Raw genomic sequence first — 14,746 nt, 5'->3', positions numbered from 1 at the left:
AAGGAACAAATGTCACCCTGCAAAAGCACAATGTTGACACAACTGTATTTTTCTGACAAGTCTCAGTGCTCTAGAGATGCTTGGAATAATGTAGCAGAAACCAAGTCCCTCCAAGCAAGCTTCTTCAGTTTTTGGGTGGGCAGAGTATTCTTAATTCCCCCATCTTTCAGTGGCACTTCAGGATCTACCTCATCTAGGTAAATCTCGTTTGGGTACAATTACAGTCTGAAAAGGGTTGATTTTTTTTTTTTTTTTTCCCTCCAAGGTGCTGAGGAATTAACAAATTGCCTAAAAGGCTGTGTTTTCCATAGAAAGCAGGAGGCATCAGTGGTGAATGTTACTCACGAGAATGGATCATTTTCTTGTAAAAATGCTACATTATTTTAAAGTAATATTTCAGGGAAGTGAAAGAGGTTTTATTACCCCAGAAAACTAATGAGGAGTAGAAGAAGAGGAAAAAGACCAAAAGCATGCTGCTCAAATGCAAAGGCAGTAATCCCAGTAAGATTAAACTAATAAATCTATCTGTGATTTACACTTCAGAATTAAATAAATAGTGGTATAGAAAAAGGGTTGGTGTGTATAAGGCCCTATTTATTGTGGCTTCTTTTTTGGCAAATCACTGTATAAGTTCTCTCTCCACTATGGGAGGAATCTGTTTCACTTTTTGTGAAAATCAAGGGTTTACATAGCACAAATGTTTACTTTAAAATCATTTCCTTAGGCACTGTTGTCACAGCCTACAACTAACTGATAAAACAGCTTTCGCCAGGATCTTCTCTTGCATGCGTCTTTTTTTGTGTGCAGATCGCAAGTCTTCTCACTGACATTCCTGCTTTTCTCTTCTCAGTGACAAAATATTTGCACAGTAAAGTATTATCTCTGTATTATATATATGGCCTTTTGATTTTCATTCTCATTGTTTTGCTTTGAGATAAAGAGTATATCCTAACATACACTAAGATTGAGCTCTTTCAAAGCATACAAACAGGCTATCCTTGAAATCATACTTTCCTGAATATTTTCTGTTAAGAGTCAGGAAAAGGAATTAACGAGGAAATAAAAACAGATGTTAAGAGTCGTGTCCCAAAAACCTGTGAAATGCTTAGAAAAATACATAGCACCAAAATACGCCTTATTTGGTTTTAAGTGAATTTAACAGGAATAGAACTGGGACGATTCTGTTAAAAAAAAAAAAAAAAAAGTATTTGCAATGCTTGAAGTATAAACCACACACGCATTTGCTTTGATGTTGTTTGGAGCCCCTTTATTCATTGCCTGGGAAAATGCAGTTTAATTTTTTTTCAAGTTCATGAAAGAATGTTCAAGGTATGCAAAGGACTTCTGGACAATTGTCTAAATATGTCTTCGTAGAAAACTCTACACCAGAAGTGTTTGTGTGGCCATCTTGAAATCTCTTCAGTCTTCTAGCCTCCTTTTTATGAAAGTGTGAATGATGCAAAAAGCAGGCAAAAAAACTGAAAACAAAATCAAGCACACCATAATTTAGATGGTCTTGTGTAGTAAACCAGCAAACAATCATTCAAAACAAGCAGTCCGTGAACAGCCTCAGCAATTTAAAGGTAGCTGTTTAGTTCGGTCAATATTTGTGGAAACAAATATGTCAAAAAAGCTTCATGGATTAAAAAGAGAAGAATCCCAGCTGTACAGTTCAGGTCCCAAAAACAATCTAGTTACAACATCCTGGAGTTCTGTGCATGCTTGTCCAGTCACAGTGGAAACATTTACAGTACTCTTAGGGCACTCACAAAGATGGTTCCATCAAGGACAGCTGATGCTGAGACATCCTATTTTTCAGCTGGAGGACTCGATGGCAACCGTGGAATACCCTTTTTACATTCACACTTATGCCACGAGGTCTCCATGCAAAGCTCTCTTAGTGTTCACATACAACCCTAAGACCCCACATAAGAGCCCTACCTGACTTGGGTGATTATCCTCCTGCGCTTTGAGGCAAAAGGCTAAAGAGACCTGTGCCGGGAGTTGGACCTCTGGACATCCAGCCTCTCTCATAGCTTTCCTACTTGCCTGATAGGCCAGCCTGGAGACAGTAGAGATGAACATCACCCAGCCTCATGGCACAAGCCAGCAAACAAAACAATTGAAAGTTGTGTGTAAGGGGAAGTCAAGGACATGGGAAATAACGCCTTCTCCTGGTGCATCAAAGTAGGAGACTAGATGTGCTGTCAGTGACAGAGACTCTATTTCTGATGAGAGGAAAAAAACCCAAACCGCATTCTGTTGGTGCTCAGGACAAGCCACCTTTACTGTCTGATTTAAGCAGGAAAGAAACAGAGACCTCAGAGCCAGCCCATGAGGTTCTCAACACCTGATGCAACATCTGCAACACCTCATCCAGGCTTAGGCTGGCTGGGCCCTGAGATGAAAACTAGAGAAGACAAACAGCACCAAGGGAAGTCTCTCAGACCACAGCGCTTCTCAGAAGTCCACTTTTCACAGAAGCTGTTCCTCTGTGCACAGGGCCTGAACAGAACCCAACCCCAACAAAGACATAGCACACACTGTCCCTCTAACTCTGGCTTCCAAATTATGACTAAGAGCACGGATCAAGGCTTTTAAATTACAGATCTGGAGAGTGCTGGCTAGTGTTCTTGTGTAAGGGATACAGAATCAGTACCCAGCATAAAACCTTCCATGGTCAATATCACTCAGATTGTAACAGATTTACACACTGAGTAGCATGAGTAACCCTAGTATCTTTTACATCAAAACCTAACCTAAGAGAAGGTAATTTTTTATCATCATATTGCTTCTTTCCTTACTTCTGTATCAATAATATCTGCCATAGGATCATGTGTTACTGGAAGTAAACAATGGAAGAATCACTCCTGTGCTAAGCGACTTTCCAAGTCCTAAGAAGAAACTTTTCAATATACAGGCAAGCCTGGCTGAGAAACTAAGGAAAAGGTGTAATTTACTAATCTTTGGTAATAAATACATGCAACAAGCCTTCACACAACAGGCTGAGTTGCTATTTTCAAATCCATCCTCATTATAGAGATTACAGAAAAATGCAGGTTTCTCTTCAATGATTCCTTTTCTTTTTTTTTCTTTTGCTGCCTCACACATTGCCTTTTTGATGGCTTTTCCTGCTTTAGGGGAAATTCTTCCAAACTGCTAAGATTAATCCTTACGGTAGTCGGTAGCTACAGACATTGGATCTGATCATTTTCTTCTTAAAATTCAAAAGAGAGTTTTGCCACTGATTTTTAACAGAAGTTGGATGATGAAACCCTTTATTATTATTTCTCTTTGAAAAAAAAATGTTTTCAATTAATTGCCACATGATCCTTAGACTCTTAGAGGGGTTAGACTGGAGAAGGGAAGACCAAATGAAATAAGAATCTGAAAGTCATTGCTGATGTCAGTTTCTTCTCAAGAAAATAGTAGTGGTATAAATTTCACATGTTCACATGCATCATTTAGCTGGTTTTGGAGCCAATTTCATAAAGTTTGTTTCATTAGCAATATTTATTGCTACTCCAAACATCAATTTCTTGCCAACTCCTATCACTGCAGGCTAGTTCCACATGTTGCAAACTTGCTACCAGCTGGATGAGGAAATTGCTATACATGCTGCCTACTTTGGGAATGCATGTGGTCTGGTATATTGGGTTGGGTCAAAAGTCATTGCACAGTTTTAGAAACAGGAAGTACTAATGACAAATCTGACACGTATTAATAGTGACAATTTATGTTTCAGGATTCCTTGAGCAAAATTTTCCGATCACTCAGGAACATTAAGAGCATCTCTGCTGGAGTGTCTGCTAAAAAATACAAATGTATATCAGTTAGTAATATCAAAACAAACAGTCATCAGAAATTTCATTGGTACAAATCAAAACTATGTGCAGACATGTTATTGACTGACAAGGCCTGTTCAAGAAAGAAATTCAGCACAGTCTACTGACTGAAATCAGATTCATAGTTCAGCTCACTGAAGAAATGACCCACAAAAGCTTTCCCCACAGGAAAACTTGGGAGTTTATTTGCCATGGTAAAGTCTTGGCCTCTTCCTCCCACACTACTGGTATCTGTGAAATGCCACTGAAGTCAATGGAAGTCTGCCTGACTTGTAGACTTTGGGTTTTACCCTCTGACATTTTCTCTTTTTTCAGATTTACATATGACTTTTACCTTAAAACTAAATCATAAAATCACAGAATCATAGAACAGTTTGGGTTGGAAGAGACCTTTGAAGGTGATCTAGTCCAACCCCCCTGCAATGACCAGGGACATCTTCAACTAGATCAGGTTGCTCAGAGCCCCGTCCAGCCTGGCCTTGAATGTTTCCAGGGATGGGGCATCTACCACCTCTCTGGGCTACCTGTGCTAGTGTTTCACCACTGTCATCGTAAAAATTTTCTTCCTTATATCTAGTCTAAATCTTCTCTCTTTTAGTTTAAAACCATTACCCCTTGTCTTATCACATCAGGCCCTGCTAAGAAGTTTGTCCCCATCTTTCTTGTAAGTCACCTTTAAGTACTGAAAGGCTGCAGTAAGGTCTCCCCAGTGCCTTTTCCTCTCCAGGCTGAGCAACCCCAACTCTCTCAGCCTTTCCTCATAGGAGAGGTTTTCCAGCCCCCTGATCATTTTTGTGGCCCTCCTCTGGACCCGCTCCAACAGGTCCATGTCTTTCCTGTGCTGAGGGCCCCAGAGCTGGACGCAGAACTCCAGGTGGGGTCTCACCAGAGCAGAGTAGAGGGCGAGAATCACCCCCCTCAACATGCTGGCCACGCTTCTTTTTCTGAAGCCCAGGATATGGTTGGCCTTCTGGGCTGTGACCTCACATTGCTGGTTCATGTCCAGCTTTTCATCCACTGCTACCCCCAAGTCCTTCTCTGCAGGGGTGTTCTCAATCCCTTCATCCCCCAGCCTGTATTGATACTGGGGGTTGCCCTGACCCAGGTACAGGACATTGCACTTGGCCTTGCACTGTTCAACCTCATGAGATTCACACGGGCCCACTTCTCAAGCTTGTCCAGGTCCATCTGGATGGCATCTCATCCCTCAGGTATGTCAACTGCACCACTCAGCTTGGTGTCATCTGCAAACTTGCTGAGGGTGCACTTGATCCCACCATCTATGTCATCGATGAAGATATCAAACGGTACTGTTCCCAATACAGACCTTTGAGTGACACCACTTTTCGCTGATCTCCATCTGGACATTGAGCCGTTGACCACTACTCTCTGGATGTGACCATCCAAGCAATTCCTCATCCACCAAACAGTCCACCCATCAAATCTATATCTCTCCAATTTATAGAGAAGCATATTGTGGGGGCCATGTCAAAGGCCCTATAGAAGTCCAGATAGATGACATCTGTGCTCTTCCCTTGTCCACTGATGTAGTCACTCCATCATTGAAGGCCACTAGGTTGGTCAAGCAGTGGAGCCTTGGTGAAGCCATGCTGGCTATCTTGAATCACTTCCCTGTCCTCCATGTGCCTTAGCATAGCTTCTGGGAGGATCTGTTCCACGATCTTCCCAGGCACAGAGGTAAGGCTGACAGGCTGGTAGTTCCCAGGGTCCTCCTTTCTATCTTTTTTAAAAATGGCTGCAATGTTTCCCTTCTTCCAGTCACCAGGGACTTCACCTGACTGCCATGACTTTTCAAGTATCATGGAAAGTGGCTTGGCAACTACATCAGCCAATGCTCTCAGGACTCTGGGATGCATCTCATTAGGTCCCACAGACTTATGTATGTTCAGGTTCCTCAGGTGGTCACAAACCTGATCTTCTCTTACAGTGGGAGTGGGTTTGCTCCCCCAGCCCCCATCTTGCAGTCCATCCACTCGAGAGGTGTGGGAAGAGAAGTTGCCAATAAAGACTGAGGCAAAAAAGTTGTTGAGTACCTCAGCCTTCTAATTGTCCGTTATTACCAGTTTGCCAGTCTTGCTCATCAAGGGGGGGTATGATTTCTTTGACTTTCCTTTTCTGGCTGGCATACCTGTAGAATCCCTTCTTATTATTCTTTGCATCCCTTGCCAAGTTCAGCTCCAGCCCTGCCTTGGCCTTCCTGACGCCATCCCTACAAAACCGGGCAGTGTCCCTATACTCTTCCCAGGATACCTCTCCCTCTTCCACCACATGTGCACTTCCTTCTTGGCATTTAGTTTGACCAGCAGGTCTTGACTAAGCCATGCCAGTCTCTTGCCTTCCTTTCCTGATTTCTTACACCTGGGGATCAAGAGCTCTTGCGCCCTATGGAAAGCATCCTTAAAGATCTGCCAGCTGCTTTGTTCTGTTCCCTTGTCCTTGAAGGCAGTTTCCCAGGGGGTCCTATTGACTAATTCCTTGAACAACTGGAATTTTGCTTTCCTAAAATTCAGGGTCCTGAGTTTAGTCTTCACCTGACCCATATCCCTCAGGACTGTGAACTCCACCAGTGTATGACCACTGCAACCCAGGCTGCCTCCAGTCTTGATGTCACCTATTAGCTCACTTGCACTGGTGACCAACAGGTGCAGTATTGCAGCCCCCCTAGGCTGTCTACTACCTGGCTTAAGATGTTATCCTCAATGCATTCCAGGAGCCTCCTGGATTGCCTACAGCTTGCCATGCTACGTTTCTGGCAGATGGCAGGGTGGTTGAAGTCCCCTGGCAGGATGGGAGCCTGCGAGCGCAATGCCTCCTGTAGCTGGAGTAAAAAGGCTTCATCAACAGGCTCATGGATTTGTGAATGAGGAGGAGGGATGTGAAGTCAACAGGCCAGCAGAAAGTATCATTTCCCCTTCCCATGACATCTAGTGGAAGTGATGAGAAAGCTTCCTACAGACAGACACATTTGCTTTGGGTTGTAGATAAAACCCAAACTCCTGAGGCGGTGGGGAAGACATGGTGGTAGAGGTGCTGGCTCGGGGATAGCTGGAAGTGGCAATCCTGAGGAACAGCATCACCAAGCAACTGATTCAACTTTGGGTGATGTTAAACATCCTAGTCTGACAGAAGCTATATTTACATTTAAAGAGCTGAAGAACTCTCTAGGAGGCCTCATAAAATGCATGAACTGAAAGGTAACATTCCTGCGGCACCTGAACACAGGCTAGTTCTAACACAGAGATGGCCGTAGCCTGAGTAAGTGAGAGAAACTTGGATTGTTCTTGTCTTGCCAGCTTTTCCCTCTTTCATGTTTGTGGTTCTTTGTGCTTACTGTTAAGAGAGCAATCACAATTAGAGGTACCAGCTCAGTGTTCCCATCAGCCATCACACTGCCTCTTCTTTTAATGGTGCTAGCGGCTTTGCTGACTTGGGACTAGAGTGACTGCCATTTTGCAGAATCAAACTCTAGTGAGCAAAGGCAGAACCACATTTTCCAATATGAAAATACAGGAGATAAAAAAAAAACCCAAACCAACAGTAAATCTCACTATTTCTACTAACTTACCTAGACTTAAACAAGGGGAGGGGACGGCGGGGGAGGTGCAGGAAGCCTCTCCAAGGCTTCAGGCTTCCTAGTATAAGAAATCAGACCAAAAGGAAATCCCAGCAGTTTTGAAATGGCCATGCCAAAATTGAAGTGGGATAGTTATCATCAAAAACTCCTTTACCTGTGGCACATCATACTGCAAAACACATCCTGAGATCGCTCCAAAACCTATCCCTCAGACGGTGCCTCACCAGGGCTAATCTGCTTCATAAAGGAACGCAAAAAGAATATATGATTTGCCACACGGGGAGGCAGATTTGCTGCAGGTTTCCATCAGAAAGGGCACATGTCAACCCTTTTGATAGAAATTAGTAGAAGAGACTCTATATGGGTACAAAAGGCAAGGACTGCCTGTGATTAGGGTACAGCCTAGTGAATGGCAGACCCGAGTCAAAAGTCTCAGCTTGGTCAGAGAGTTTCTGTGTAGTCTTAAAGATGTCACCCATCCTTAAAAGTAGGACTATCCTGGCAGGACAAACCCAAATGTAGTGAATATTCACATGCGGATACATCATCTGTCCATGCCTGTTTCTGCATGAAACTCCATCATCATCTGGATGGAGGAACCCAAAGGTTACAGTATGCCCAGTCTACAGTTTCTTATTCAGCTGCTTCATTCCTGGTTGAGCAGATAGCCACTGATACCAGTGGGAGCTTGCCTGAGTAAATCAGTGTGAAAATTAAGAACTAAATTCTGAAACAGCAGTCACGTTTCTCTCTTCTCCTTAATATCATACCTTTTCTTACATCCCCGTCATTCTGCCTTTTTAAGCAATTCAGGACAAAAACAATCTTTCTCTGCACTTGCCCCATTATTTCCCTTCCCTCCCCCTCTCAAATCAAATCTAGAAAAACAGGTAAATAAGCCGTGTAACTGCCTCTTGCCTCGCCATTTCAGCTTGACGCCCTCCGCAGCAATCCCAGCTGACAGGTTCAGCGCTGAGTTGCACAAAGTTCTTCCTGGCGGCATGGGTGGTCTGAGAGACTCTGCAGTGAATCTGACAGCTGAGTGCAGGGATACGGACCCGGGGCAACAAGCGGGCTGGGGAGGTGCAGCTGGGGTTTCATTTGCTGCACATTTGTCTTGGGTCCCACGGGCAGGGCATAGCTCGCTGTGGCACTCTGCAAGGCTCAGTGAGCTCATCTTTTCACTTGAGAAGCTAATTCTCCTGTTGTAAACAAATGTTTAGATTAGTAATTCATCCATTCATTAGCAGGGCATCTATCTAATTATCCCTGAATGACTGCAGGATGAGGCACTCAACATTGTTTATGATCTAAGCACAAGGGACTAATCTAAAACACAGGCTTAGTGTCCAGTGATTTATAACATCAGTAGTTTAGACCCTGATACTGTAAGTTATTCCAACGAGGCAGACCTTTGCATCGAAGTGGTGTCCTTATGAATGAATCAAGGGTGATCTCCTACAGATGTCTTGAACCAGGGTAATGGCATCATCTCAGATGCAATGGGAGTTTGCCACAGGTAACAGAGAGTGGAAAGAGTTTCCTCCCTGGGTGCTTTCCGCTAGGTCCAACTACAATTAGAAGAAAGCACCAGTATATAATGTTTGGAAAGTGGGATATTCTAGTTCATAACACACTCAAGGGTCCATCCTGCTTCTGTATAAGTCAGCCACACTTCTTGGATTATCATAGAGCGTACTCAGCAGTCTCTGGCCCATTATAACTGGGAAGAAGTCTGGGAAGATGTCTGGCTCCTCCTCACCCTGCCAGTGGCTTTCGCTGTAATTCGCCATTCATGCTGCAACCAATCATGTGCTCTAGCTCCCAGAATGAGTTAGATCAACTACCACAGGTGTGCAAGGACAAGAAATTAAATATTTATAAATAGTTGCATTTATTCTGTTTATTACCAATAAGTAAAGGTCTTTGTCCTTAGAGAGAACTAGCTAACCAGGAAATTTTGGATGTTAAAGTACAGACATTTCTGAGTTATGCCTGATCATAAAAACATATGAAAATGTTTACAAGGGGAAACATCTACATTTTTTCACCATTGTTTAACTCAAAAATTGCAAAGAAGTTTGCTTAAAGTTTCCAGAAGAAAAAAATCATCTTGGGTTGAAGTAATGCATGGAAAAAATCAATCCTAAAGGAGAATTTTTCAACAAAGTATCATCACGTGCAGAAGGGGATAAGGTAGTAGAGGCTGCAACACACAGCCAGATCCTAAGGTGAGTTGAAACAATTGAGAGGGAGATGACGGCAGGTGAGGGCTTCTTTATGTCAGCTTAATGGCACTACAGGGGGCAAGGTTCAGATCCATAAACATATCCATAAAAGAGATCCCCAAATATGCCATTATATAAAATACCTCATATATACTTACATGTTTATATGTTTACATAAATCCATTATAGAGAATCCCATATATGCATTTATAAATATAAATTATATCTATAAATCAATATAGCCATTTCTATTTAGAGAGATAAACCATACATGGTATTCACTTTTTTAGTCACAAAATGCATTCTCTTTCAGATGTTTTGAGAATAGTGGCTTGTTAAAACAGTTGTTGTCACATACAATATTTAACAGGTGTCTGGTTTTAGATAACATGCCCATTGACAAGCTGTGTTTCTCTCCTGAATACTTTTATGCCCTAAAGCTTGGGTTTGCCTCAGTTATTTCTCTCCTTCCTCCTTCCCCACCCATACCATTCCCCCTTTCTCCTTCCCTGCCTCTCCAGGGTCTACTCATGAGGCAGCTGCAGGGCTGAGGGGTACACTGCAATTTTGGGTTGCATCTGGTGTGAAGAGCCTGGCCTCTTTCTTACTCCCCAGCATCCCTGTGTGCTGCTTCCTCTCGGGTTCGTTTCCCTGAGGACAGCTGAAATTGGATTGTGTCCCAGGGCTCCAAGACTAAGTTATTTGGCAATTATTTGCACCTCTGTCCTCCTGGGTCCTGCTGAGTCACAGACATTCTCCTTGGAGTTTATAACAGACACAATTTAGAATAAGAAAGAAGGCACGTATATATTTCACTTTGGAATTCTCTATCAGATGCTTGATATATGTGCTCAGCTAATTCTTCTGGAGTGTACTCCTTTATCCAAGTGTTTGACCTGCTCCTGCTGGAGCAGTGGATGAGTGTAAGCGGATGTATGGAGATGAATGTGAACCAACGATCTCAGTGAAAGCTGAGAGGAGGCAACAGAGGATTCCTTACAAAGCAGAATTATACCAAAAATGCCTAGTTGTTGGGTTTGCTCTCTGTATCCCTTTATACAGGCCAGATACTCTACTCAGAATTTCAAACATAATTTCATAAGTATCAGAGCAACTTTGGACAATGGAGTTACATCTTCTCTTGAGCAAAGTGCATTCAAGATGCCAAAGGGACCAGACTTCCAAATTATAACTACTGAGGACAATGGCACGGTGCCAAACATGTTAAAATGAAAATAAATTATTAATGGTATTTTATTTGAACAAACTCAGCGCTTCAAAGTTTCTTTCTTGACTCTTACCTTCCAGATAGCAGAAAACACTCTAATGCTATGTCTCAAATGACTTACAGTGGCCACACTGACCTCAGATCCTAAATCAGAGTCTTTTAATGATATGCAAATGATGGATCAAGTCACTAAGATGTCAGCAATCCACACCTGCAGATAATAAAAAGTGCATACAGTTCCTCTCTGATAGACATTACATCTTGAGAGAGGAATTTCTGTGAAGCAGCAGATCCAGCTCCTGGATCCCACCTAGCAGAAATCAGGAACTGCTGTCTCGCTGACGTGACGGTGTGGTTACCAAATATAACTGGTGGCATCTTGCCACTTCAAGAATTGCTCCCAGTTCCACCCACATACTTATCCCTTCTCATGAGGAAAAGCAAACTGTGGAGCAACCTTGAAAAAGTACTGATCTCTGCCATACTTTAGCAGCAATTTAAGCAATTGTGAAAAACAGCAAGCAAATACGAACACATAGATGATACACACAGGGCAGGCACCAGCTTTACAAAATTAGAATACTATTAACTTTAGTAGCGTTGCTCCTACTTTACACGGGTTTGAAAGATGACCAAAAGTCTGGCAGTGCACACCACTGGTGATGTCAGTCACTCCAGCAGGGTGATGCATGCGGAGGAAGTACGCACATGCTTTTAAAAAACTAGAGAATGTGCTGGTTAAAGAACTGGTATGAAAGGTGGGAGTCTGAGAAATAATTCCCAAGTATGGCCTAGATTTTCTTCGAGTGTGGCCAACTCAGTACCTGCCTGCTGCAGCTCTCTGTGAGTAAAATGGGAATAACAATTCTCTGTTCCACTGTCTCTTTCAGCTGACCGAGAAGCTCTTGTAGGCTGAAGGTTCTCTCCTGTTGTGTATGTATGTGGATTTTAATTTAAGCATAGCTGGGAAAGCTATGTATGTGATTCAATATCATGTAACACTCAGTCATGAACTACGTAACCTAAAAAGATATTCCTACAGTTTTCTGTTGTAAAGGGTAATTTACTTCTAAGAGAAAATACACATTTATATTTTGGAATCTACATATTTTTACTACATTTGAAACATTAATAAGCAATTTTAATTTTAGGAGGAGTTGTACCAGATGGTTGTGCTCCCATTGAGAAAGATCTCAACATGCTGGAGAAATGGTCCAAGAGGAATCTCACAAAGTTCAGCAAAGGAAAATGCAATCTTGCACCTGGGGAGGAATAACCCCAAGCACTAGTAGAAGCTAGGAACTGACTAGCTGGGAAGCAACTTTGCAAAAAAGGGCCTGGGTGTCCTGATGGACAGCATGTTGAACATGAATGAGCAATGTGCCGTAGCTACAGAGAAGGCCAATAGCCTTCTGGGGTGCATTAGGAAGAGTATTGCCAGCAGGTCAAGAGAGGGGATCCTTCTCTACTCAGCACTACTGTGACCACACCTGGAGTGCTCTTTCCAGTTCTGTGCTCCCCAGTAGAAGACATGGACATACTGCAGTGAATCCAGTGAAAAGCCACTAAGATGATTAAGGGATGGAGGACCTGAAGTACAAGGAAGCTGAGAGAGCTTGGATTGTTGTACCACAAGAAGAGAAGCCTCAAGGGGATCTTACCAAGGTGTTCGAATAACTCTTGGGTGGATTAAAGAATACAGAGCTAGACTCTTCTCAGGGGTGCCCAGTGAAAGGACAAGAGGCAACAGGCACAAATTGAAACATAGGAAATGCAATTTAAACACAATAAAAAACTTTTATATTGTAAGGGTGATCAAATACTGGAACAGGTTGCACAGAGAGACTGTAGAGTCTCCATCCCTGGAAATATTCAAAACCCAACTGGACAACAACTGGACAAGTCCCTAAGCAACCTACTCTAGCTCACCCTACTTTGAGCAGGGGGTTGGACTAGGTGATGTCCAGAGGTCCCTTCCAACCTTAGCTATTCTGTGATTCTGTGGCTCAATGGTTTCTATGCACTTTTCTCAGCTGGGAACACTGGACTCTCACAATGTAAGTATTAACAGATACTAGGACTCATCATTGTTGCTATGCTGGTAATGTGGGAGTCTCATAGCCCTGTTGTCTTGCATGTAATTTCTGCAAACTACAAGTGTTTGGGTTTTTTTCCCCCTTTATCATGCCAATTTATGACATACAGTCATATATATTGTGATTGGTCCTCTGTAATTCTATGGTTATTGCAGAAAAGGAAAGGGAAATCAGAGAACTTACTCATTTCCATGTATTCTGGAGTCAGCCCAGTGAAAGGTTCCAAGATGTAGTCAAGATCCCATTGCTGAGGGTCCTTTGATTGGTTGGTGTCCATTTCCTTTGGCTCAGTTCTTTCATCCTTCAGTTTCCTGAAGAGCTTCTTTAGCTTCCTGAGGAACAAAAGTTCAGATTGAACCAAGACACTTTTTTTTTTCCCTACAAGATTTGGCCCAAGTCTTTGCGCAGCAGCACAAAATGTATATCATGTTACTTTGGTGCCACATAGGCTTGGTTTGCACCATCCTTTGAAGTTCTGATGCTGCTCATTGCCAGGTGACAGGCTGCTGGGGGCAGCAGTTCCTGTGCTAAGAGGAAAGTTACAACAGCATAATGCTGTTAAAATGGAATTGAACCCAGTACTTTTTAATAATTGTTTCTCTCTAGATACATATTGAATGGGCATCTTCCTGAAGCTTAAGCACTGTGGACCTAAATAATATTAGTAACAGGTAATACTCTCAAAAACAACACACTGAGCACCTCTCCCTTAAGAAAGAAACAAAATACCAAAAGGTAATGTGATACTTTCATACCATGTATCTAGCCCAGGTGCACTTTTCTCTCACCATGAAACTTGGGAACTTCCAATATAGTATACTTTTAAGGTCAAAATACCAGACATATTGCCAAAGAAAGAGAGTGCAAGAATGTACTGATTCCTAAACCTGGTGGACTTACGAACATTTTAGCAGAAAAACTGTCTGTTGTTCAAAGCAAAAGGAAATGAGCACCTCTGCTAATAAATCTGCAGCACCAAAAAAAAGAAGTGTCTCCAAGATTCTGATAGGTCCAAAGCCATTTAGGACTCTAAAAATGAATATTATTGACTTAAAGCTAGCCCTGTGACCACCAGAAAACACCTGCAGCTCTTCAGGTTCCAGTGTTCTCTTGTCACAAGCACATATACCTGACTTTATCTAAATAGACAAAAAAAGATGCCGCTTGTGGAAATTTAAAGAGGAAGCACTCTTTAACTAAAATGATGCTACAACTAATAAAAATGATAAAATATGTACCTATTAAATGTTATAAAATATCTACCAATTAAATGTTAAGCATAAGCAATGTCTTAATTTTACTACTGGCCTTTCATACCAGAGCAACGAAATTCCCTTGCTTCTACTTAACGTGCAAACAGGGTTCAAACTAACAGAGAGAATCAGATTAACGAGAGTTTCAGCAAGATCGGCAGAATTTGGTCTCAGAGGGGTGTATCATTCCTGTCATACACAAACAGAAAACCTACCTTAGTCACTTCAGATTCAGTAACAAATTATTGCTAGAAAAGTGTCACTTGGGATACATGCAGTAAGTCTCTTCAGTACTCCACAATGCAGCTCGTACTGGAACTCACCAGAACTTCTCTGCAAGTTTATTCCTAAGCCACTGGAAACTACAGAATTCTATAACTGCTAACATCAAAATTGGAACATTTATTGAATTCTTATGTGAAAAATAAATATTTCTGAATTAATTTTTTTTTTTCTGAGACTTTACCAATCATGTATATGGCAAAGTATGCAGATCTATAT

General features: G+C 42.2%; 1 protein-coding gene across 3 annotated transcripts in view; it reads right to left on the bottom strand.

The window, feature by feature from the left end:
• ANO2 (anoctamin 2) overlaps positions 1 to 14,746 on the bottom strand; it is a 200,223-nt gene that overhangs the window by 14,637 nt on the left and 170,840 nt on the right. For all 3 annotated transcript variants that reach the window (XM_052790553.1, XM_052790551.1, XM_052790552.1), the window contains one exon: positions 13,176 to 13,324. In XM_052790553.1, the coding sequence (XP_052646513.1) occupies positions 13,176 to 13,324 (149 nt within the window). The remainder of the gene's footprint in view (positions 1 to 13,175; positions 13,325 to 14,746) is intronic.

This window comes from Harpia harpyja, chromosome 6 (assembly GCF_026419915.1).
Source record: "Harpia harpyja isolate bHarHar1 chromosome 6, bHarHar1 primary haplotype, whole genome shotgun sequence".
Taxonomy (NCBI): Eukaryota; Metazoa; Chordata; class Aves; order Accipitriformes; family Accipitridae; genus Harpia; species Harpia harpyja.
The sequence above is the reverse complement of the archived record's forward strand: the minus strand, read 5'-3'. Positions and strand labels throughout refer to the sequence as shown.